Consider the following 26,104-nt stretch of genomic DNA (forward strand, 5'->3'; position numbering starts at 1 on the left):
CTAATAGCATGTTCAATGTAAAGGCAGAAACCTTCCCTTGAGTCATGTCTGTTGCCCTTACAATAGCTATAATCTCTGCTGTGCATAAGGCTTGGGCAGGATTATTTTAAATTCAGCTTAATTTACAGAATGGGTTTCAGGCCAGCCTGGGCCTCCATTTGCCATATAGATATTATTACACTCTTACCTTAATTTTGTCAGTACTATAAATACTCTCTCTCTCTCTCTCCCTCTCTCTCTCTCTCTCTCTCTCTCTCTATATATATATATATATATATATATATATATACATACATATATGTGTGTGTGTGTGTGTGTGTGTACATATATATGTATATATACATATATACTACTACTACTACTTTTTATCTACTCTTGTTTGAGTTAATGATTAAGAAGATAAATTTATATTCATGCATAGTGTGAATTCTTTTTTCTTTAGAGGATTCTGGGGAATTAAACCTATGGCATTATGCTTGCTAGGGGAAATATTCTAGCATTAAGCTATTTCTCCTGGGTTTTTCAGATAGTGTCTCACTACATAACCCTGGCTCTCTTTGAACTCAGGATCTTTTTGCCTCAGCTTCCCACACACTACAGTGAGAGGCATATATCAAGTGTACCTGTCTAAGTTCTGAGCTTAATTCTGTCAGTATTATGATGGTGAGAAAATTATTTCACATCTTCTCTATATCTCAACTTCATTAAAAACCCTTATGGAACAGAACTTGACATAGAAATAAGTGCTGTATAAGCCTAATTTTCATTCTCATTACCACTAATTATTATTAACAATTATGCTAGATCATCTATTACATTGTAGTAATTACTTGTGACCTTGATTGTTTTTCTGTTTTGCATATGCTTAGCTCAGTTCATAGAACTGATTGCTGTTAGGAGTTCAATCAGTGCTTGCTAAAGAATCTTCTAGTATAGGCAGAGAGGGTATAGGTCATCTGTAAAGTTCTTGTCTCACATGGGCAAGATTTTAGATTCTATCTCCAGTAATGCACAAAAAAGGATTCATGCTTTTAAATAAGTGGCTGAATTTGAGAACATATAGTATATACAGAGAATTTTACTCAGCCATATAGAAGAATGAAATGAAGCGATTTGTAGGAACTAGAAATAATCATGTTAAACAAAATTAGGCAGAAAGCAAAATAAATATCATTTTAAATAGATTTTATATCACGTGGAAACAAACAAAGCCCTCCAAAAGAGAATACTGACTACAAAGGAAGTGGAAGGAATCTAAGAGAAGGTAGAGAAGAAAGTAAGAAGAATTCATAGTCGGAACTGGGGATGAGAGCATCGTTTGATCATCTATGAGAATATCAGTGAAATTCACAAATTTGCACATTTTCTTTCCTGATTCGGTAATGAAAACTGTAGAAATCATAAATATGAATGTAACAATGATCTCCTAATTTTCCTTGTACCTCATAGGAAAGGGGTATTGCCTATGAGCCCCTCCAGCCTGTAACTGGGAATGCAGAAATAGTGGTTCTTATTTATCAACCTGGCTGAATGTGCAGCAACTTGAAAATCACTAGTCAACCTTCCCAAGTCAACACTCTCAGTCATTACGTTTCTCAAGAATAGTAATAAAGATATCTCGATGGGTTGGGAACTGGACTATGAGATAGGAAACTTAATCATGGAATAATAAGAGCTATTATTCATTATTACAACACTGTTATCTTCAGTTTGTAAATTACCTGAAGGAGTAGTAATCCTCTGGAGGGATGAGCTGGCTGTAGAGTCAGTGGAGGTGGAAGCACGATAGGGCAATGGTGTTGAAATTGAAGAAGACAGTTTTTTTACAATGGTGGTAAACAAGTGGCTTGACTGTATTATAGAATGAGGACTCTTAAAAGTCACAGCTGAACTGCCTGTTGGGTTGCTGGTTGTGGCAATTAAAGCCATCTCCTCTGTGGGAGAAAGTGTTGCTGTTGTGTCAATCAAAGTGGTCTCAGCTGAAGGCAGTATATCAGTTCTTGGAACATGGATACTTTCTGGTGAAGGCATAATAAAATTATATTCTGGGAAGGATGTTACCCCAATAGACTCTACAATAGATGAAGGATTTAAGATGGTATCTGTTTCTACTGGAAGTTCAGTGAACTCTGGAGATGGAGTCTGATATAGGGTTGATATGTTCACAGCAGAAGTAATATCAGTCTCAGAACTTGGCAAATGGAGAGTGGACACAGGAACTGAAGGTTTGTTTGTTTGTAGGGATATGCTAGTGTCCCTCAATCCAGAAGTCAAATGGGAAAATTCATCAGTATTAGAGCTTGTTTTTTCTAAATGGTTAGGCAATGATGTGGACATAGTAGTCACCCAAACAAAGGGAGGAGTACCCATTGTATTGGTATCTCTAGATGACTCAGAGGGTATTGACACAGAGGAACTTAGTTCATGTTCCTTACTAATGGTATTCATGTTGGTTACTGTGAAACTTGAGGAAAAATGCAGCTTTTCTGTATCAGTAGTAACTTCAGATAAACCCAGTATTTTAAGTGATGTGCTGTTCAAATTTGGAGGCAAACTTATTCCAGTTTCCAAGCTTCTACCCAATATATCTGTTGTTTTAAGCAATTCAGAAGTGGGGAATGAAGACCTAGGAAAAGAAGTGGAGTTTGAGCTCTGTGGTAATAGAGGGGAAGCAGAAGAAGTCTTGGTTGTTATTGTCAACAAGGAAGAGGCAGTCCTATTTGATGAAAGAGTCTCAGGTGATACAGTGTATTGGGCCTGAGGTCCAGACATGGTTATGTCCACAGGGGTTACTTCAGTTCTGGTGGAACTATAAGATTTTTGTGAGGTTCTGGTGTCCTTTGAAATGGCTAGCTCACTGTTGCTCCAGCTTGGAAATGAGGTTTTAAAGGAAACTAAGTTTACGTTTAACTCCTCTGCAGTTGTTTCCCCAGAAGAGGGAAAGAAGAGCCCTTGTCCTTCTGATGGAGAAGTATCAGGAAAAGATGATGCAGGTATAGTTTGTATAGAATTCACAGAGGAAGTTGCTTCATGGAGTGGAGAGTCTGTCCATGACAGCAACTCAGAACTGCTGGGATGAGTGATTGAGTCTGAATGTAAAAATGTCTTAGTTACAGTAGAGAGAGCCCCAATATAAGATGTGTTTAAAACAGTTGTGATGTTGGATGATTCCTCAGTATTAACTACTTGACTGATGTCAGTCCTTGGAAAGAAAAGAGTAGAGCTATTGGAGGCATTTCCCACTGAGATATCTGTTGTCTTTGCAAAGGATGCAGAGCTTGAAATGGATGTTCTACCAGTTGAGTTATCTTCTATTCTTGAAATTCCAGGGATAGTGCTAGTGTACACTGTAAGATGACCAGGACTATGTTTATTCATTAAATCATTATCTTCAGACCTGGTAGTTTCCTGTTCTATTGAAGTTGTGGGGAGAGCTTTCTGAGTTTCTGCATGTGCAGGGTTAGATAAGGGCATTGATGGGGAAATTGTTGTATCCCAATTGCTTTGTGAGATTATAATTTCAGTTATTCTTGATGGAACTGAATTAACTAGGACAGTGCCTTTGGGATGCATTTCAGGGATATCAGTTTCTACTCTTGTTGCTAGATTTTTTGAGGAAATGTGACTTGTCTGCAAGGTTTTCATGTTATATGAAGAACCTGGAGTTGAAAGCCCTATAGTATCCAGGCTTTGAATTGAAGTGCTCCCAGAAGTTACACTTGTACCTTTTCCATTTGAGATTGTCTCATGAATAGAAGTTACTAGTGCAGCCACAAAATCAAGAGAGGAGACATTTTGTCCTTGAGATGTAGAAGTAACAGGTGAAAGTCTGGAATTCTTGAACATAGTTGACGTGGGATCTGCAGAAGTATGTTTTTCCTTGGGTAAAGAACTTGTTTGTGACTGTTCTTCAAAAGTGCTAGATTCAGATATCCAGGATACATGTGGAGATGTTTGAGGTTCAGGTGAAGAAAATTCAGTCTTAGGAACAGTGGTTGCAGTATCCCTGGATATGGTATCATTTAGTAAAGAGCCAGAGTTAGCAGCTCCAAAGATGGAGGTTAACTGTATGTGTTCTTCTGTACTAGGGTAGGTAATGAGTCTTGAGGTGCTTCCAGGAATGACATCTTTTGATTGTGAGGAATAAACTATGCTTCTCATAGTGGTTCTGTCAGCTCTTATGGATTCTGAAATAGAAGATTTGGATTGGGGTATAGAACTGCTTACTTCCATAATTATTCCTGATTTAACAGAGGGAGTAGAGCTTGTCTGTGAAAATTTGGTAACCTGGGAAGTCTCTTGGCTTGCATGTGTATTAGTGGTCCAATTTTGAAATGAAGTAGACAAATTATGTAACTGTTTATCCAATCTAGTTGTGATTTTATCCTTAGAAGAGGTAAAGACGGAGACAACAGAAATAGGAGAGGGGGTGCTGTTTTCTCCTGTGGAAGTAAAAGAGGATGTTAAAGAAGATTCCTCAAGATATCCTGGAGAATTGTCAAGTTGGCTTTCTTTTAGAGATGAGAAAATTGCAATTGATGGGACTTCATAACTTTGGCTTAGAAATGTAGATGGTTCTGTGATTGTGGGGGCTGGACTGAAACTCATGAAAGTGCCTGACTCTGATGACATGGTTGATGTTTCTAGGGAAAGGGCAATGTTTGCGGTCACATTAGAATCCCTTCTCTGGCTGGTAGATATTTCTTCTGATTCTGTGATAGTGTTGGAGCCATAAAACTTGGTGAAAATTCCACTGGTCATATCTTCTGATACAAACTTGGTGTGTTCTGATGTAAAATGTTGAAGTGTTGGGAGTATTGTGTTATTAGGAGACATGGATACTGTACTTGATACAGGAGTAGAGGAACTATTAGGTACTTCAGAAGGACTTCTCATGAAATCTGTACTTGAGTGCACCTTCTCAGGTGTGTTAGCTTGTGTCAATGTGGTCAGGAGGGCAACTGTCTGTGTGCCAATATTTGTATTTTCAGGTGATGTTGATTGTGTAGATGTAAGTGTGGATACTTCTGTAGTAGGCAGTGTAGTGGGGAAAGTTTTCTTTTCAAATGGCACTGAAACAGATGTGATGGTGTATTGGAATTCAGGTACAGAATGGCTGGCTCCCATGTTGGACCCTGGTGTGACTGAGGAAAATGGATTCACCTGTGACATTTGGGAAGCATGAATAGTGTTGGAGCTTGACTGAGAGATGCTACTCCAGCTTGGAATATAAACAGCCACAGGGCCTGAACTTGTATATGAATCTGTTGGCATTGAATCTTTAGAAATTGTGAAGAAAGAGACAACAGATTCAGGAGAGTGACTATTGTGAGTGTGTGACAAGTAAGTATCAGAGGTCAATGAAACTGACTCTTGTGTTTTTGTGGAATCTGTAGACATGGACCCTTTCCCAGGGGTAAGTTTCCATGATGCCGAAGCAGGATTGTTGAAAACAGTCATGGATTCTGAATGTGGAAATGTATGTTTCCCACTGGAGTGGGTACCCTTGACTGAGACAGTGCTTGATGTATCTGGATATGTAAAAATGTCTGAGATAACTGGAGAGTGTCCCATGGGTCTGCTTTTTATCTCTTCTGATTCTGCACTGATGGTGGAGGTAGGGAGACTAATGGAGGTTCCAGTAGAAGTATCATGTGATGTTGACAGAGAGTCTGAAAGGGATATTTTTTCAGCAGACATGAGTACTGTCTTAGATTCAAAGGAAGAAGGGCTAGTGGAAAGTTCAGTATGACTAGTGCTGTATTCTGTGATTGTGTTTTTGTCTTCAGATGTACTGAAATCTGTCCATGCTGTCCTCAAGGGGAAAGATATACCTGTCTCAATTTCTTTACTTTCAGATGAGACTGACTGTGAAGGTGAAGGTCTGGCTTGTTCCATGGTTGGCAGAATAGTTGGAAAAGACTCCTTTTCAAGTGAGACTGATATAGGTGTGATAGCATATTTGTAAGTGCTATCTTTCATGCCTTCCACTGGTGTGAGTATGAAAACAGAGGTTGCCTGTGGGATTTTGGAGAGTTGGGCATTGTTGGAGCTTGGTATGGAAGGGGTCACTGATTTGGGGGTCATATATAATCTAGTAGGGTTTGGGTCCATCGAAATTGTGACAATGGAGGCAGAAACAGAAGAGGTGGTGCTGTATCTGTCTGCTTTGGCAGGAACTGGAGAATGTGAGAGTGCCTCATCTGCAGGTCTTGTCAAATTTGTAGACATGGACCTTTCCCAAACTGAATGAGTCCTTGATGCTGTTGCAGGGTTGATATTGGTAGAATTAACAATGGTTTCTGAAAGTGTAAATGTCCGTGTCCCATTGTGTTGGGTCTCTGTATTTGAAGTGGTTGATAGATCTTTGGAAGTTACCATGTTTGATGTCGCCACAGTATATTCCCTGTGGCTGGTTGCAGTCTCTTCTGATTCTGTGGTAGTTGTAGATCTTGAGTACTTGGTGGAGACTGCAGTGGGAGTGTCTTCTGAAATTGAGTGGTATAACTTGGAAAGGACTGTTCTGCCAGCATATATACCTTTTGTCACAGATGTGACATGAGAAGGAGTAGTGGGTACATTAGTCTGGCTAGTTCTGTTTTCTTTGGTTGAATGTATGTCTTCAGATTTACTGGAATTTTTCCATGCTTTGGTCAAAGAGGAAGCTGTCTGTTTTCCAATTTCTGCTGTTGCAAAGGAAATTGACTGTGGAGATGAAAGTGTAGTGTCTTCTGATCTGGCAAGAATTGTGAAATATTCATGTTCAGATGAGATTGGTGTAGGGGTAATGGTATGTTTGAGTTCGGGTGTTGAGCTTCCATTTTTCTTGTTTCCTTTTGAGACTGAGGGAACAGTGATCATCTGTGAGATTTTGGACACTTGTGCAATATTGAAACTTTTCTGAGGACTGCTATTCAAGTTTTGGACTGAGGAAATCACAGGTTCTGAGCTTGTGGGCAAGTCTGTTGGGATTATGTCCTTAGAAACTGTGATGACATAGGCCCTAGAAGCAGTAGATGATGTATTGTGTGTATCTATCAGGGAAGAAATAGCAGAAGGTGATTGTGACTCATGTGGCATTGGTATAGAATCTGCAAACACAGATTCTTCCCAAGGATTATGTGTTTGTGGTCCTGAAGCATTATTTTTGGGAGGACCCATGGTTTCTGGATGTGAAAATGTATGTACCCTACTGGAGTTAGTAACATTGATTGAGGCAGAGGCTGATGGGTTTTCAGAAGTCACCATGCTTGATGTCACAACAGAATGTCCAGTGTGACTATATGTTAACTGTTGTAATTTTGCAGTGATACTGGAAGGAATACCAATGGTGATTCCAAAAGAAGTATCTTCTGGTATTGACTCTGGTAGTATTGTAAAAGATGCATTCCCAGTAGACATGTCTTTTGTTGAAGGTTCAAGAAAAGAAAGATTCAAGGGCACTTCAGTATGGTTAGGACTGTACTCTGTGATTAACTCCATTTCTTCAAGTATGCTAGATTGTATCTGAGCTGTGGTCCAACCTTGTTTGGTAGTGTGATGGATAATGGGTAGATGTCTTTGTGATGTGAAACTAATAGGTAATGAAGAACTTGTTCTGACTGTAGTTTTCCAGGAATTTTCAGAGCTGATTCCTTCCAGTGGTGATGAATTTGTCCTGGATGGGGCTTCATAACTTTTGCTGAGAATAGTGGATGTCTCTAACAGAGAATAATTCTGAGAGACACTGGAGTGCATGCCTGACCCTGAGGTAGTTTCTGGTGTACCTTGAGATACAACCATGTTTGGGTTCACTACAAAATGTTCTATCTGACTAGTGGTAATTTCTCTGCTGATTATGGAGTTTGGGAGCCCAGCAGGCATTCCAGTAGAGGTTTCTTCTGCTTTGATTGGCTGGTTAGTGGTTGGATAGGAAATGCTGTTAGTTGTAGATTCTGTTCTGGATACAAGAACAGAATTAGTAAAGGGCACTTCAGTAAGATTAGGAGTATGTTCTGTGGTAGAAATCATCTTAGTTATGTTAGTTTCTGCCATAGTTACAGTGGTAGATGTGTCTGAAAGAAGAGTATTACTTAATACAGCTCCATTATGTGTCTCAGTCTTGGTAAAATTAGATGTAGTGATTGAAGGAGAACCAGTGCTCTTCCCTGTTGTTTCAGGGATCATTGTGGACAATGTTGTTTTAAGTAAGATTGACTCAGTCGGTACATTGTTAGTAGAACTGGTAACATTCATGATGTTCACTGCTTTCTTTGAGTTTCTTGTGCCTTTCAGAGTGGCCAGCTTTGAAGGCGTGCTACTTCCCCAATGTAAAGTTGAAACAGTCATTGTTGTGCTTGTGTCCAACCTTCTTGTGCTTGTCTTGGGTATTGGTCTGACCGCTGAAGACATGGATCCACTAGAACTACGTGGCTCTTGGAACGCTGAGGCTATATGAGAAGGCAAGGTTGGTTTGTGTTTATTTGACATAGTAAGCTCTTGACAAATAATAAATAATTATAAAACAGATAATCCAGTAGTGCATTCAGGAATAGGCTTATATACTTTCTTATAGCTATAAGCTGATTAGAATAATATTATGCTTGATGTCTGCATGAGTCATATATTTTTTAAATTCACCTAGCAGAAGAAATTTTATCCCAGACTATATTCATGTTGTTTCAGGATAAAACATTTCTCACTGAGTATTTCTATGTTTACATAAGCATGAATTAAAATAATCATTACAAAATATAGCTTATAACTAAAACTTACAGTCAAATAATTATAAAAATAAGTCAGGTTGGCTTAAAATCAAGGGAATAAATGACTATGGAGTATTCAGCCCTAAATTACATTTCCTCTCCTTAATACTCAAGGAACCTCCTAGAAGTGGAAGTAGAAAGACTATAAGAACCAGAGCTACAAAACAATGCATTCTGGACGTGACAGGATCATTGGTCTCATGAACTCATGGCTACTCTGTTGGACTGTACAAGACCTACACAAGACCAAATCTATTAACATTCCAGAATAAGTAGGGGAGCTAAAGTGTTATTGTCAATTAATAGTATATTGGTCAGAGACAGTCATTTCTCTCCAGAGTTGTGGCTCATGGAAGACTGTTCATGCACCAATGAATGGTTGGTACTATAGTTGCATGCATAGAGTCAGCATTAATTAGACTCAATCGGATATTCAAAGTAGAAGAAGAGAAGAAATATAAAAAGGAGGAGGAAGAAGAAGAGGAAGAGAACCTGGGTGAGGAGGAGGAGGTGGAGGAGGAAGAGGAAGGAGAAGAAGAAAAAAAGAGAGGAGCTGGAGAGATGGTTCAACGGGTAAAATTACCAGCAGCCAAATCTAACAAACTGAGTTTGATTCCTGGCATGCACATAGTGGAAGGAAAGAACTGGCTTCTGAAAATTTTCCTCTGACCTCTACATGTACACTTGAACATGCACACACACACACACACACACACACACACACACACACACACACACCATGCACACACATGCACTAAACTAACTAACTAACTAACTAACTAATTAACTAACTAAAAATGTACTACAAAATGTTTATTTGCGGAGGAAAAGGACATGAAGTCAGGAAGGGAACATGATGGAAAAGTCTGGGAGGAGTTGGAGACAAGAATGAAGGGAATATGATAAAAATTTGTCATTTACTATTCCACCTCACACCAGTCAGATTGGCTAGGATAAAAGAATCAGGTGACAGCAGATGTTGGAGAGGTTGTGGAGAAAGAGGAACATTACTTCATTGCTGGTGGGATTGCAAACTGGTACAACCACTCTGGAAATCAGTTTGGCGGTCCTCAGTTTGGACATAGTTCTACTGGAGGAACAAGGTATACCACTCCTGAGCATATAACCAAAAGATGCTCCAACATGGAATAAGGACACATGCTCCACCATGTTCATAACAGCCTTATTTATAATAGCAAGAAACTGGAAACAACCCAGGTGTCCCTCAACAGAGGAGTGGATACAGAAATTGTGGTACATCTGGTACATCTACACAATGGAGATCAGCTATTAAAAACAATGTATTCATGAAATTCTTAGGGAAATGGATGGATTTGGAGAATATCATCCTGAGTGAGGTAACCCAATCACAAAAGAACAAACATGGTACGCACTCTCTGATAAGTGGCTATTAGCGCAGAAGTTTGGAATACAGGGAGAACAACCCACAAACCACAAGAAACTCAAGAAGTAGGAAGACCAAAAGGTGGACAGTGCATTCCTTCTTAAAAGGGGGAACCAAATACCCACAGAAAGAGTTGCAGCGATTAACTATGGAGCAGAGACTGAAGGAAGGACAAGCCAGATAAATATAGCTATCTCCTGAGAGGCTCTCACAGTACCTGACTTATACAGCTGTAGAGGCTCACAGCCATCCATTGAACTGATTACATGATCCCCAATGAAGGAATTAGAGAAAGGACCAAAGGAGCTGAGGGGTTTGCAGCCCCTTAGGACGAACAACAATATGAACTCACTAGTACCCTCAGAGCTCCCAGGGTCTCAACCACCAAGGACTGCACATGGTGGGTCTGATTGTTCTGGCAGCATGTGTAGAGGATTGCAAATTTGATATTTAGTAGGAAGAAAGGACCTCAGCCCTGTGAAGGTTCTGTGCCCCAGTGTAGGGGAATGCCAGGGCCAAGAAGTGGGAGAGGGTGGGGTGGCATGCATGGGGAGGGGGAAAGCAACAGGGGTTTGTTCTTGTAGTTTTTGTTTGTTTTTTTGGAGGGGAAACTGGGAAAGGAGAAATTTACGTGTAAATAAAGAAAATATCAAAAAAAATTTTAGAAAAAATAATTGTCATTTACATGTATGAAATTCTCAAGTAATAAATACATTTTTAAAAATAGCCAGTTTCAAGAAGTTAACACTTTGTCACAGATTGAACATACAGTAGAATAAATCCATGGTTTCTTGGTACATTCATGGTACATAGATGCCTGAAATTTTTATTAGACTTTGCTAGAAGGTGCATTTATATAGTTAATTCTCTCAAAAAGAAAAAAGAAAACAAATCTATTGTTGGGGAGATAACCCAGCACCTGCTCATAATTACCATCCCCAGAAGGTAGAAACATGCTCCTCAGAGAAATCTGGATTGGAAGACTAGACCTATTGGAGACCTCTGGGTTTATGGAGAATGTCTCAATGAAAAAGGCAGTAAGTGGATTGAAGATGATTTATGACATCAACCTCAGGCCTCCACATGCACATACTTACACTTCCACAAACCATGTACACATGCATACAAACATATATGAAAAGTAGAAAAAGAAGGGGGAAAATTTATAAACAAGGGACTGGGGCAATGGCTCACTGGGTAAAAGCAGCTGTCATAAGAGCATGAGGACCTATTTGGATCCCAAGGACCATGTTAAAAATCAAATGAGGGTATGCATACATACGTAATTCTAGTACTACAGAGGTTAGTGATCAAGGAGAACCATTGGGGATCTCTAGCCACCAGCCTAGCCCCAGTTTTAGTAAGAAACTCTGTCTCATGGGAATAAGGTGAGAAGTAATGAAGCAAGACACCTGCCATCTTCCTCAGGTCAACTTGTGAGCATGCATGGGAGTGTGAATCTGCAAGACATTTTCATATATCACATACACATACATATACACATATATACACATACATATATATACACACATGCACATACATAATATGTAACTAAATTGCCCACATCTTCCTAAGGTATTATTTCCTGTGCTACAAGCTAGCATTTCTGTTGGAAGATATATCTATGAAAAAATTGAGATGTTCTAATACCCCATACTAACTGCTCAAACCCTCTTCTATCCTCAGGCTTCCATAATCTCTATTCCATTCTTTTCACTGATATAAATTTATCTTTCAACATTCATGTATATGTTAAAATATATAATAATGTATTATTTATCTTAAAAATGTGCCTCTTTTTATCTTTGCATTATCTCTTAAATTTCTACCTTTTTTTCTTTTTGTTCTTTTTTCAGCTTGCATTTCTTTCTTTCTTCCTTCCTTCCTTCCTTCCTTCCTTCCTTCCTTCCTTCCTTCCTTCCTTCCTTTCTTTCTTTATCTTTTTTCTTTTTACTTTTTGATTCCCTTACTGGCTTTCTTCTCTTCCTTGTTTTCTACCCTTCTATTTTGTTTTTCTTTCTTCTCTTCTTGATCCTCTATCCTTCTCTCTGTGTTTCGTTCTTTGAGGATCTTTTGTATGAGCCTAGGTTTGTCTGGAACTAGCCATGTAGCACCAACTAAGCAAAATTCAGGATCCTCCTCTCTTCTCTCCCAAGTATTATAATTATAATATCACTATGTCTAGACTGAATTTCTTTCTTTAACAAGATATGGAATAAACCTATATGTATGAATAAAGAACATGTAATTTCTCTCTTTGTATTTACATTTACATTACATACATATATACATAATACACAAATGTGAGCTCATACACACACACACACACACACACACACACACACACACACAAACATTTGCCCTATATGCTTTTAAAGAAACCATCATGAGCATAAGGCTGACTTCTTTCTTTTGTCAAATATTAGCAGGGATTTGGCTATGGTTCTAGATATGAAGATATGTCTAAGGGAAAGTTGTACATAGTCACTGGAGTGATTGTCTCTATCTGGTCCCATTGTGTTTACTCTGGGGATTTCTTTTCTATTCTAAGTAGGCTATTTCTTATGTTAAATTCTCAATTTACAAGCCAATTCTGTCTATGTTTTTGAACATGTATGGATGAGGAGGAGTACTAGCTCATGTATTCCTAAAATTGTGTTTTATTCACCTGCCCAAGAAGCAGTAAATCAAGCACTCACATACAAATAAAGCACCAGGTAGTATCTAGCCACTGGCAGACCCAGAGAATTTTATACTCTAAGGCTTTCTGCTATTTTTATTTTAATTGTGACATATTCAAAATAAATATTTGAGGTCTGTTCCTAAAAGTCTTGAATTTTTGAGTAGTAGTATAAACTGCAGGATAAAATGTGGCATCCTTTTACTATGTGTATAGAAGAGTGGACCCACTAACAGGCATTGAAAGAATAGGGCCTCAGAGAAATCACCCCTCACTGCTGAACTACAACATGCTGATAATAGATTCAGGGTGAAGGAGAGTCATCAGCCTGGTAACCAAACCAGGCTCCAATGGATAGTTCTAGCCTAAATGGATTATATGACACAATCAGAGATATGGATCTATGGAAAGGGCCAAGAGGGCAGGAATGGTTCATAAGGATAGGAGAAAGAAAAGAGAGGTTGGAGGAAAGACTAATCAAAATGTACTTTATGCATGTATGAAGTTCTCAAAAGAATAAACCTAACTAAAAAATAGAATGTTACAAATTTTTGTCTCCACTTTCTGTCTCTCAAAATACTACTGTCAGTTTTATATCCTTTTCTGAATTTTCAAAGGTGAGAAAACCTGAAGTCACCTTAGAATTCAGGAACAGCAAGACTGATGGATATACACCTATGTGATAAGATACTGAAAGTACCCAGGAAAATACATACTTTGTTCATAAGACATGGAAATACCAAGCTGATACTGACAGAAGCTTTCTCCCTAATATTTATACAAGCTCCTAAAGGACAAACCCATTAACAATACTACCCAGCCATGAACACTGTGGACTACAATAACAGTTGTTTTGGCAAGATATGTTAATACATGCTATACTGGAGTAAATGTTATGGGAATAACCAACTTTATTATTATTATTATTATTATTATTATTATTATTATCATTATTATTATTATTATTATTATTAGATTTATGGTCCTCTCGACAGGTGAAAACTCGTGCCTAGTCCTGTAGATCTAGCCAAGAACCCTTAACCAGGGAACTTACACTTCTTAGGGCAAAACCTACAACTATTAGTTTGCTGAATAAATATAACACCAAATCTCTCTATACAAGTATTTAGTAGTGTCCTCAGTCCTCATTTGGAAAGTGGTTTTGTGCAATGGATGATAATTGATATAGAGACACACAACTGGTCAAGTTTTAGAAAAAGTCTAAAGAACTCTCAGCCATAAAAGGGACTTTTAACTATAATACCCAACACTATTCTATAAGCTCCACCTGCCTAAGGACCAGGTAACCTCCCAGGATCTGGTAATTGTAGTTCTTGGAATATAACAAAAGCCTCATGGAAAAGAATGGTGGCTTATGTTTGTCTTTATAACCCCCTGCAGTTTGTGTCTTGGAGGTCAGATAGATGGTAAATTCCAGGGAGTATTCCTGACCAAAATCTACCTATTGGTCAGTATTTAATGTGTAATAAATATTTCTTGCATTAAATTTGGCCCAAAATGGTGCAATTTGTTTTTCTCCTGTGATCCCATGATTAACAGTATATCAAACACACCCTCCATCCCAAGGAATGTTCAAATGAAGGAGAAGAACAAATATAAGAACCAGAGGTTAGAGAGGACTAAGGTGAAACTGTGTTCTGGACATGATATAACTGAGGACCACATAAACTCCCAGCAGCTATGATTACCTGAATAAAAGAAAGACAGATAGAGCCTTTCAATAGTCCATTGTGAACTTATCTATGAAAGGCCCATGAGGCCCCACCTCTCCTTTCATATCTATAGGCAGTTAATGGTTACAGAGAAATCTGTAAAGGGAGAGGTGAGAAAGGTAGGCATTTCTCTAGAAATCTCAGGCAAGCTAAGGATTAGATTTTGTCTCTCTGAATTATAATTATAATTTATTTGTTTGTTTTGTTTATCTTTGTAGATAGTCCTGCTGTTGAATGACTTTGTAGTTTGCTTTGAAAGCTAAGGTAAATAAAGTTAGCATCCTTTGAAGTGATGGAGGCATCTATGAAATCTTAGGAGAAGAAAGCAGTTGATGAATGGCTCTCCCTGAGGCAAGAGAAAGATAATTATACTGACAGGAACAGAAGAATCCTTTATTCAGGAGTCTGGTTGAACCAGTAAAGAAGCAGAAATTCCAGCACTACTAACAACTGTTTAAGACTTTTCTTCTCCCTGTAAACCTGAGATTTACTAAGATTGTCACCAGAACCCCACTTACATTAAAATGTATCATAAGCCCTCTTACAGCCCTACTGATTCCTGTTCTTAATATTATCAGACTATATTCACACCCACAGCACCTTAGAAAACATTTTATAACTTCGTTTATTAAGAGAGAGACAGACAAGAGAAAAATAAGCATCTCTTAATGCCATTTAGAGATACGACTTGAGAACTACTAAAATGCTATATATTGATAATTGTATGACACTTTTTTTACTATGCCTGAAAAGCATATACTTATAAGTGAATATGTCTTAATTCCTCCATGTAGTTCCTCTCTTTTTTTAATCTTCATGTTAAAGTTTTTATTGAAATATTTTTAATAAATCTCCAATTCTGCTTTGTACTAGCTAGCGCTGAAACTATTTTCTGTATCAAAGCCATGAATCCAGTTTTGCTTATGTTGAGGTTCCTAAAAGGTTAAGGGAATGCCACAGGTGGCTGAGGATGACAGTGTGTCTCTGTGAGTTGTATCTCTGTGTCCCCAGCCACTGACACCTAGTGAGGTTTGTTCTCATTCCTTCATGAGATAGATATTTGCCTCCTATCTGTTAGATAATGAGACATGCCACATCTGAAAATACTGTCGATAGTTATGACTAGGAACTCGGGTACTACTACCTCCTAGTAAGTAGAGGTCTCATGATGAAGTCCAACATCTGACCAATACAAGGACATATCTTTGTTCTATACCTCCTTAACATAAATTATCCAGATTCATATACATGACGCCTTGTTCTGGGAGTGAGAAGCTCCTCTTATTATGAGATTGCACTAAGTTAAAATATCTGAGCTTTTGCAGTAGAAATAAAGAAATAAACAACTCAGTAGGTTGTGAGCAGGATCAATAAAAATAAGGGTAGGACCACCAAAGAAATGATTCAATGGTTAAGAATACTTTTTTCTTGCAGTGAACCTAGATTTGGTTCTTACAGTCACTTGTACTTCAGTCCTAGGGGATACAGTGCCTTTTGTTCTGACTTCTGAATGTACATGCATATAAACATGGATGCAGACAAAATACTTGTACATAAAGTGAAATAAATGTAAATCTAAGGGAATATAATTGAATAAAATATGCTTGTGTTAAATGATGCAAAAATAATTATCTTTCTGAAAAGTTTTTTCAGAGGGTATGTGCCACATAATTGAGTAGAATAAATTTGGGAGATTTACTGCACAAAACTGGGCATTCTGGATATGGTGTTTTGAATAAGAATGAATACTTGGTCCCTAATTTATGGAACAGATTGAGAATAATTAGGAAATATGATGTTATTAGAAGACGTGTGTCACCGGTGGCAGGGTGTGAGATTTCAAAGGATTCGATCCACTCCTAGTGTGATCTTTTTCTGCCTTCTCCTTATAGATTAAGACATAAGCTTTCAACATTTTCTGCCACCATGCCCTGGGTCCACTACTGTTGATTCTAAACTTTTAAAACTGTAAGACCAAATTAAACACATTCTGTTATATGTGGCGTTTTTCATGATACCTTATCAAAGTAATACAAAAGTAATGAAGGAAGAAGTTAGTCTAAGGGAGTGAGTCTGCCATTGCTGTACAGGCCCGATCATGCTGTGTTGTAGAGGAATAAGAATTTGAGACTTTGGATTAAGAAAAATAGTTGAATGCTGTAAGCAGGGCTAAATGGGAGCTTGGAAGACAGTACTGATGAAAGCAATGGAGACAATGGAGACTGAGCTCAAGAACTTACAAAAGAAACAGAGAACAGTAACAGAAAATAGAATAGAGACAATTCTTGTGCTATGTTGGCAAAGAATGTAGCTCATTTCTGCCTGAGGCTAAGTTGAGAAATATTAAACTAATTTCCTAGGCGTCAGAAAGTTCAAGACAGCCTAATAGTCACCTGATGTGTGGTTATTAGTAATCGCTCTTACCATGAAAAATAAAAGTGGAGGAAAAAAAATTGAAGACAAAAACAGTTCCAGGAAGTTAAATGCTGGAGCCTATACTGTATTATATTATGGAAAGGCTTGCTCCAAAATAGAATAAAGGGGGAAATGCTCTGAGAACAAGATACCATCCCATAGGCTTCTGACTTGTAAAAGAAAGGCTTGGGAGGCTTTTCTGCTTCTATTCATAAAAGGAAAGCTTCTGCAAACGTGATTTAATGGGGCCAAGCTCTACCCCAAGTGAACAGTTAAATTTGAATATGTTGTCCACATGTTCTGACTTTAGAATCATTACTAGGTACATTAGTAATGGAGGTACACTATAGAATCTTTTTCTATGGTTAAGGAGAGCTCTGAGGTCAAGCATGTGGTGGGGAAGCCTTTGCCTAGAGGTCCTAAGAAACTATTTCATGAAGCTGTGAAAATAAACACTGAGTTTGTATTGGAGGCTCCATGATTTTTGACCTGCTAGGATTGCTCTATGCCATTGTGTATTGGAAGCATGTAAGTTGCTTTTTGATTTTACTGGAAGTCACAATTAAGAGATTGCCTTGAATCTCAGAAGAGACTTTAGACTTTGGATGTTTAAACTGTACTGAAACTGTTAAAGACAATGAGGACTTTTGAAATTGAATTAGATGCAGTTTGAATTCTGCTGTCTCTGAGTCTATGGAAACCAGGGAGTGGAATTTCATGGGTTGAATGAAAATGGCTCTGATAGGAGCTTATGTGTGAATTTTTTATTCCTGATTAGTAATACTATTGGGGAAATATTAGGAGTTAGGGTATTATTGGGGGAGATGTGGCACTGTGGCTGTCTTTGAGGTTTCTAAAACCTTTTATCATTTCCAGTGTGCCCCTCTCTGCCTCCTAATTGCAGATCAAGATGCAAGCTCTCAGATATTCTGCAGCCATCCCCTACTCCACCACCATTGAATCTCATCTTCTGAAATACATTCCTATAAGTGGCCTTTGTCATCATGTCAAATCAAAACAATAGGAGAGTAACTAAGAAGACAACTGCTCACACATGTAGTCCCAGCAGTCAGAAAGCTAATACTGGATGATTTCCCTGAGTTTGATGACACGTGGACCATAGAATTACTCTCAGGGCATTGACATATATGACATACATTGATATACATATATGTACATATATATATATGTCATGTGCATATACATACATATATATATGTATATCATGTCTCACAAGACAGAAACAATAACTTTACAGCATATTGACTATTCTTAACAATGTTTTGCATATTTTAAGACTGATAAGAAAGTAATTTCCATGCCACTTTAAAAGGATATATAGCTACTGTGACAAAAACATTAAGTGTATGATTCAGTGATTTTGTACATACACACATTAAAAAAATCACATTGCAGGGGCTCCTGCAGATACCAATATCCACAGATATTCAAGTTCTTTGTATAGGATGCAGTAGTTTAGGGGCTACATATATAGATCAGTGGCTAGGGAAGTTTATCTTGCAGAGGATCAGTTCAATTTCTGCACCAACTTTAGGTGGCGCACAACCTCCTGTGATTCCAGTTCCAGGGAACCTGACCTAATTTCCCAGCCTCTATGGGCATTGTACTCATATGCACACACACACACACACACACACACACACACACACACACACACATGCATACACATGCATAATTAAAAGTAATAAAAATAATTTTTAAAAATGCTATAGCTTTTTGTATAGAACCCACAGGTACCTTTCTGTGCATTTTAAAAAGTTTTTTTAAAATGATTTATTATATGTACATGAGTATATTGTTGCTGTCTTCAGGCACCAGAAGAAGGCATAAGATCCCATTACAGATAGTTCTGAGCCACCATTTGGTGGCTGGGAACTAAATTCAGAACCTCTGAAAGAGCAGCCAGTGTTCAGAACTACTGAGCCATCTCTCCAGCCTGCCTTCTTTCTACATTACTTACAGAACCTAAAATGTAAATGCAAGCTAAACCATCGCTATACCATGTTTATTAGGTACTAATGACAAGGGAAATATCCTCCTCAATATTCATTTACAATGGAACCATTTTCCCCTAAACATTTTCCATCTATTGCTGATCGAGTCTAGTGATGTCAAGCACATGGAGATGGATACTGATTGTATACACATTCTGTATACAAAACTTAAAAATGTTTCAATTGTACCATACACATAGGCAAAATCTGTAACAAAAATATTTCATTACCAAGGGTCCTGTATTCACAACCTGTTGTACATTTTTGAATTTGTCATCACAGATTATCCTTTGCTAGCTGTATCCAACAATCCATCTTGTTGCCTCGCTCTAGTGTGAGCTCCATTGTGAGATCATCACAATGTGTCTTGAGTTAGAATCTCTATCTCTGGGAATGTTAGAGCTAATTTGCTTGAATTCAAAAGTGTAGCTATGTCAGGTTAAGACTAAAATGTTGTATTGCTTTGAGTTTTATAAGATGCTGAAAAGAAATGATCGAAAATGTATGCAGGTGACACAAATACTGTGGAATTTGAAATAACATGTTCCCCAAAAATAGATTGAAGATTATATTTTCTGTTTACTCTCCTTTACAAGGATTTTATTTTAGTTGTAATTATGGATGAATTACAGGTTGGGGTAAGGATATGTGCACAGGAAGCCAGGAGAGGGTTTTGGTACCTGTTTGAGCTGGAATTACTGGAAATTCTGAGGTGCCTGACATGGATACTGGGAAATAAATTTGGATCCCTCTGGAAGAGCACTAAGCTTTCTTAACCACTCTCTTCAATCATTATCCTGACTCACTTTAGTATAGTGCCTATCATAGAATTGAGTTTTTCTTTTTTATTATTGGAAAGGAGAACCATCGATAGGGAGTATGTCAGAACTATAGAAGGAAGAGCAAAAATCAGAATGTACTTTGCCTTCAAAAGCTATTTCTATCTTTCTCTTCTTTTTCTTTTTCTTGTTGGTGTTGTTTTTTCTTAATTGTTATTTTTGTTGCATACATATGCTTCGCTCCTTTTTCCTCACATTGTTCTCTTTCTTCTTCTCTCCCACTTCCTGCTGGTCCACTTTAGTACTCCTTACTCTTTCATTTTATATATATATGTATATGTGTGTGTGTGTGTGTGTGTGTGTGTGTGTGTGTGTGTATATATATATATACATACATATCTATGACTTTCTCATATATAGCCCTACCCATCCTTTTTATGCTACCAGCTATAGGAGGGAATAATTAGAAAATGAAGTGTATTTTTATCAAAACTATATAGGCTTTTGTTCTTATTCATTTCTAAAAACACCTTGTAACAACTATTTACAAACCAGTTACAGATACAGATCATTTACAATATATATTATAAGTAGTCTAGAAAGGTTTTAAATTATATGGGAAAATATGGGTAGATCATGCTAAAAGCTACAGCATTTTCTAAAGGTGATTTTACCATTCTGTGATTTTGGTGTCCCAGAATATCCTGGACCCATTTTTCTGTAGATATGTAAGAAAGTTAATAATTGTGGGAATGAGTGAGTTTTACCCATGAGGTAGGGTGCTAGACTTGCAAACATGCAGAACATTTCTCAGAAACAGATAAATGCAAGCAGATAAAGCTTGTGAAGAAAGATGGGAAAAAAGATCATGAGGGTGTAGGGACACCCAAGAGCCAGCTGAGTAACCCCACATTCCTGCTGCATCACAGGGTTTGTCTCTTCACAGGAGGTAAGTCCAGATCCACAGAAGTATGAAGTCAGCTTGGGCAGCCTCCAGGCACAGCTGAGGAGGGGCTCAGAGAACCTTGAAAATGCTGAACACTCCTGCCTCCTGAAGGCAACAAATGGAACTACCAATCTCTGCCCAGCCTTCTAGTTTACTGGTTCATCCTAAATTCACCAAAATGGCTAAGGTCTTGGAGATTTCTGTAAAAGTGGCTTCTTGCCCTGCTGCCTTCCCTGGAAGGAGAGAGTTAAGGGTTCACTCCCTTCATGACAAAAGTTAAGGCATTCTACCAGGAGTGAAAACTGGGAACTTCCAGGAAGAGAAAGGAGCTCATTGCACACACACACACACACACACACACACACACACACACACACACACACTGCTTTGGCAAGAATAGACTGAAAAAAATTACAAGATTAACATGTAAAGGAAGCCGATTGGCAGAGGAAAACTGGAAGCTATACTTCATCTAGCCTTCATACAGCAAATGGAGCATGCTCAAGGGAAGCCCAGGCTCTGCAAACGTAGGAGAGACGGCTCCTATGTAAATGTTTTTTGAAAGGCCATGAAGGTCATGGGCCAGTGTTTTGGACTATTTTCTCAGCAATCTAACCTGCTCCTATTCTGTTTTCCTTTCTTAACAAACTGTGTCTAGTGCCATTTCTTATGCGTCTATGGTTCAATTCTTTGCCATCGAACACAAGGACCTGGACACTTCAGCACTGGCTCAGATCTGTACCTGGAACAACATTCATACAGACACAAATAGAAATATGTACAATACATACACGCAGAGATATGTCTCAGATAGGTATATGCTGACAGAAACCTGTTCACACATTTTCACTTAAGCACACAAATATCCTCACACTTGTATGCATATACATGGTCTCTCACACACAGATACCCACAAATATGTAGTCTCAGTTAAACATTTATACACACATGTACATATATTGCATAGTACACAAATACTCTCTATTGCTTGTTCATAGTCACTCATGGACCCACTATGCCATAACACTAATTAACACTTACAGATTTAGAAAATGCCCAAAGATATCCACAGCTTCACCTATTCCTTCACCCACGATAGACAGGAAAGCAAGTCCCAGAACTCGGAGTTCCTTCTTGGTTTTGGCTCACCTCACTTCACTAAGCCTCATTTTCTACGAGATCAAAGCCGAAATAATGAGAGAAAATGCCTATCTATCCAAGTGTGCCAATAAAACTTAATTACGATAAGATGAATTAGTGTAGATCGATTACAATATCCTGCTTTTCTTATAACCCTTTTCTATAGAAAAGGACCACCTCAGTCCTATACCCATGATTCCCCACTCCTCCTTCTCATTGGCTTCTTTATTGATTCCTTTATATTGTAGAACTTACTTTTTATAGTCATGGTTTTTGAAGCTTCCCTTTGCTAACATGCCATCCCAGCAGGGATATTTGTTTTTCTTTTTCTTTTTACTCTTTTCTTTGTTTTTCAGGTGTGTAACAAATGTCTGTAATCTTACCACTCCTAGGTGAGACAGGAAGTGGAAATAGAAGACTCACATAGAAGCTCACAGGCTAGTGAAACTGTTGATAATATACTAAAGCAGGAAAAAAAACAGCAAGAGAGGCACTATCTTACCAAGGCAGAAAGAAAGACTCCCCAAAGTTGTGCTCTGACTTACACACTTGCTCCAAAGCTTGGATCCCTCAAACTATAAATACAAAAAATTAATAGGTATGTTTAACTATGAAGTATATATCATAAATAAAAAGGTTCATAAATAAAGGAAGCCAGTAAGCAGAAAGGCTGGAATTGTTTTTCTATCAGGGCTGTATATAACAAACATTATGTTCTCCAAAGCTCATGATACATTGGTAAAAAAGATGCAGGTGTGTAATCTATAAATGGTCATGAAAGATAAAGGCCTAATTATCCAGCACTTTTGAGCACATGCTTTTTTCTCAGCTCACTAATTCACTCCAGTTCTTTGGAGTGCTTTCCCTTTCTTTATAATGGATCTCTATTTCTATGTTCCTGGTCTAATTCATTTTTCTGGGACATGAGAACCTGTATACGCCAGCTACCTTAGCCTACAGACCCAGCCCTGTGACTGCAGAAAAAAAAATCGATAAATGCATGGGCAATGCATGCACAGCCATGTCTTCTCAGCTGTTGCTAAGACAGAAGAGTAGCAACATGGAGACTTAAGTCGAAAGTGAGGTACATAAGAAACCCCCGAGAAGCTCGCTTGGGCAGTGCTGGAGATCTGGTCCAGGTGGCATGGGTGCAGAAGAGCTTGCCCTGATGTCACATGAGAGGGAAAGCTGTGAGGCTGACCTACTCGGCTATCACCCTGTTCCAGATCCAGAGCTTTGAATTAGCCAGTCTCTGAATCTATACTGTCTATGAACTGCTGGAGCTAGTGAAGGGGGTGGTCCTTCAGAACCAAAGGGTCATGATATCTGTAACACGGGCCAATAGCGGGATATCTGACAGAAATCCCAGTGAGGATCCAGTATTGAAAGTATAGCAAAAGCCAAAGGGCTTGAATCAGACCAAAATAACTCACTGCAATGAACATTTGCAAGACAAACTGTTAGGGAAAAATGGTATACTGTGTGATGCACAGTGACATACTGAAGCTTCCACAACAAGATTTTTGTTTATATGTTTTTGTTGTTTTTTTTTGGGGGGGGAGGTTAAGAGGGCAGAGGGCAGATAAGGAAGACAGGAAGATAAGTGGAATTGGGATACATAATTTGAAATTCACAAAGGAACCACTAAAATATTTAAAAAGAAAAAGAAAAAGAAACATCTAGGTTGAGAGGAATACTGGAGCACCACAGCTACTGTATCCATAGCAGACATGAAACAGAGTGTGTATAGACCGTGGTATATGAAAGTCCCAATCCTTCATTCAGCAATTGCCATTGAGCCCCAACTCTGGCCCACTTTCTTTCCTGTAAGCCTAGTCTATCTTCCTTCTCTCCTTCCCTTCATCCCTTCCTCCTTCTTTCTCTCCTTGTCTCTTTATTTCTTCATTTCTTTCTTTTTTCCTTTCTTCTGTCGGTCTTCCTGTTTGTACATTTGATACATATTCACATTTTTGTGTGAGTGCATTGCACTGCTCATAAAAAGATGATAGGTATTCTCTTATATCACTGCCTGCCTTATTCCTTTGAAACAGGTTCCCTCAGTACATTAGGCTGGCAGCCAGCAAGCCCCAGTGATTTTCCTGCCTCCATGGTCCACACTGTATTGGAGTTATGTGCATACTCATACCTATTTTTTTGTTTTGTTTTCACATGAGTGTTGAGGACTTGAACTCATACTCTCTTGCTTATGCTAAGGCACTCTTAACACAGATCCATCTTCCCAGCCTGTGTATTCCTTATTTATAACCTGTTCCTACTTCTGCTACTATTCACATCTCTCTCTGTCTATGCTGGCTTGAATGAGATTGGCCTCCATTGGCTCATATATTTTAATGCTTGGTCCCCACTTGATAGAACAGTTTGATAAGGATTAATAAGTGCAACCTTATTTGTAGAGGCATGTCACTGGGGATGGGCTTTGAGTTTTCAGATTCCTTCATTCTTTGCCTCATGGTTGTATCACATAATGTAAGCTCTTAGTTATTACTCCAGTGCCATGTCTGCCTGTTGCCATGCTCCTTGACATGATGGTCCCTGGAACCCCAATTTAAATGTTTTCATTTGTAAGTTGCCTTGATTATGATGTGTTGTCATGGCAATAAAACTAAGACACTATCCAATTCTTATTCTACATTATTAGAATCTGTGAAAACCAGCAAGATACATTGGACTCCAATATATACTGATACCCCTTATCCATGACGGATCTTTTCAGACTTCAAGTTAATACTCAATATCAAAGGTGTTGCCAAAACCTATAAAACATAATGTTTTTTTTTTTAACTTCTACACACTTGACTGCATTGAACATAAACTAGGCACAGTAAGTTAACAATAATGAATAGTAAAGTAATTACAATATAGTAGCTTTGTCCAGTGGCTGTATTGTAGCCTTTAATTTGTCCAAGGTGCACTAATTGCTAATTAATAACAAGAAGCACAAAGTTAACAAATGCTCCATAATCAGTGGAACCTGGCTTTTCACTCTGCGTGGTAGAAGTAGACTTGGATTTCCAGGGATTCATTTCCAGAATTTTGTATCAAATGTCCTGAAGGGTGTCAGGACCTCACAAAGTCACCCAAATGCAAAGCTCTTCCAGGGTCCCCTGGCTGCCATGAATAATATTGAATGATTTAATATTAGCTAGGATGGTTTGGGGTTGGGAAAGGAGAGGAAAAGGAAGAAGGGGGAGTCAAAACTACCCATGGATTTTTGGAGTGTGCTGAAGGCCTCCTGCCCCCACCTTTTCAGAGGTATGGAGGTGTCTTTGTCCTTAGCAAGGAGTAAATGAAATGACACTTAAGAGCCAACTTATGGTGCACTGAGGGATCTCACCTGAAGAACTTTCAGTGTATTTTAGATACTGGAAAGGTTTCATTGGAAAACCCAAATTTTCCTGCTCATGAAGTCAGTGGAACAGTGTGTAAGTTTGGAAGGCTCCAAGTTGAGGCCTGGACTACATTGGATCTTTTTCTGCAGGAGAGGTGCCCCCCTGCCTCTGTGTTTCCTGACACTCCACAGTGATTACATAGTTAAAGCCCTTTGCTATGGTAAGGACAGCATAACACAGTAAGATTTCCCTAAATAACCCACAAATCTGAAAAGTTCATCCTTTGGACCCAAGAACAGGTCTTAGGGAAGATGCCTAGGATGTCTTTACACTTCTACTCATCCCCCTATGTATCTTCATATCACGGAAGTCTACATTCAACTCACCAGATCTACACAAATAGACTTGGTACTAGTTGCTGACTGTGCTTTTGCCTACTTAGTCTACCCTGTAAGCAATGCCTTCTTTGCCTCCCAAGAACCATAGCTAAAAAGCTCCTCGCCAGTATCCTGGTCTGAAAATCCAGTGCTTCTGTGCAGTGGAGGCATACTTTCCTATCTCCAATTCTTCAAAGTCACCAAAGCCAGTACAGTACTATACCTCCAATGCGGCCAATCATTTGTCTTGCCCACCAGATAGAATATCATGGAATCCTGTGGGAGCTTGGGTTTGTCTGTTGTTCTATTTTCTCCCTGAAAGTTTCTCTTGGGTGCTAGAAGCCCAGGGTTCTATAAAGTTTGGAAACAATAAGGTTGTCACTGAGTAAGTGAGCAAACAGTGTCTGGTCTTCTGCACTCAGAAGCTAGAGGACATTTCCTGTACAAAATAGCAGTATTGTGAACTCAACCAAATCAGTACAGAAAATGCAGCCTTAGAAGGTGGTTGTAAAGAAAGTAT

The 26,104-nt window shown here is 38.5% G+C and overlaps 1 protein-coding gene across 1 annotated transcript in view; it reads right to left on the reverse strand.

Annotated features, from left to right (window-relative positions):
- Positions 1–26,104, reverse strand: part of Muc16 (mucin 16, cell surface associated) — a 183,222-nt gene that overhangs the window by 155,271 nt on the left and 1,847 nt on the right. The window contains exon 2 of the mRNA XM_031344149.1: positions 1,722–8,429. Coding sequence (XP_031200009.1) covers positions 1,722–8,429 — 6,708 coding nt within the window. The remainder of the gene's footprint in view (positions 1–1,721; positions 8,430–26,104) is intronic.

This window comes from Mastomys coucha, unplaced genomic scaffold (genome assembly GCF_008632895.1).
Source record: "Mastomys coucha isolate ucsf_1 unplaced genomic scaffold, UCSF_Mcou_1 pScaffold23, whole genome shotgun sequence".
Taxonomy (NCBI): Eukaryota; Metazoa; Chordata; class Mammalia; order Rodentia; family Muridae; genus Mastomys; species Mastomys coucha.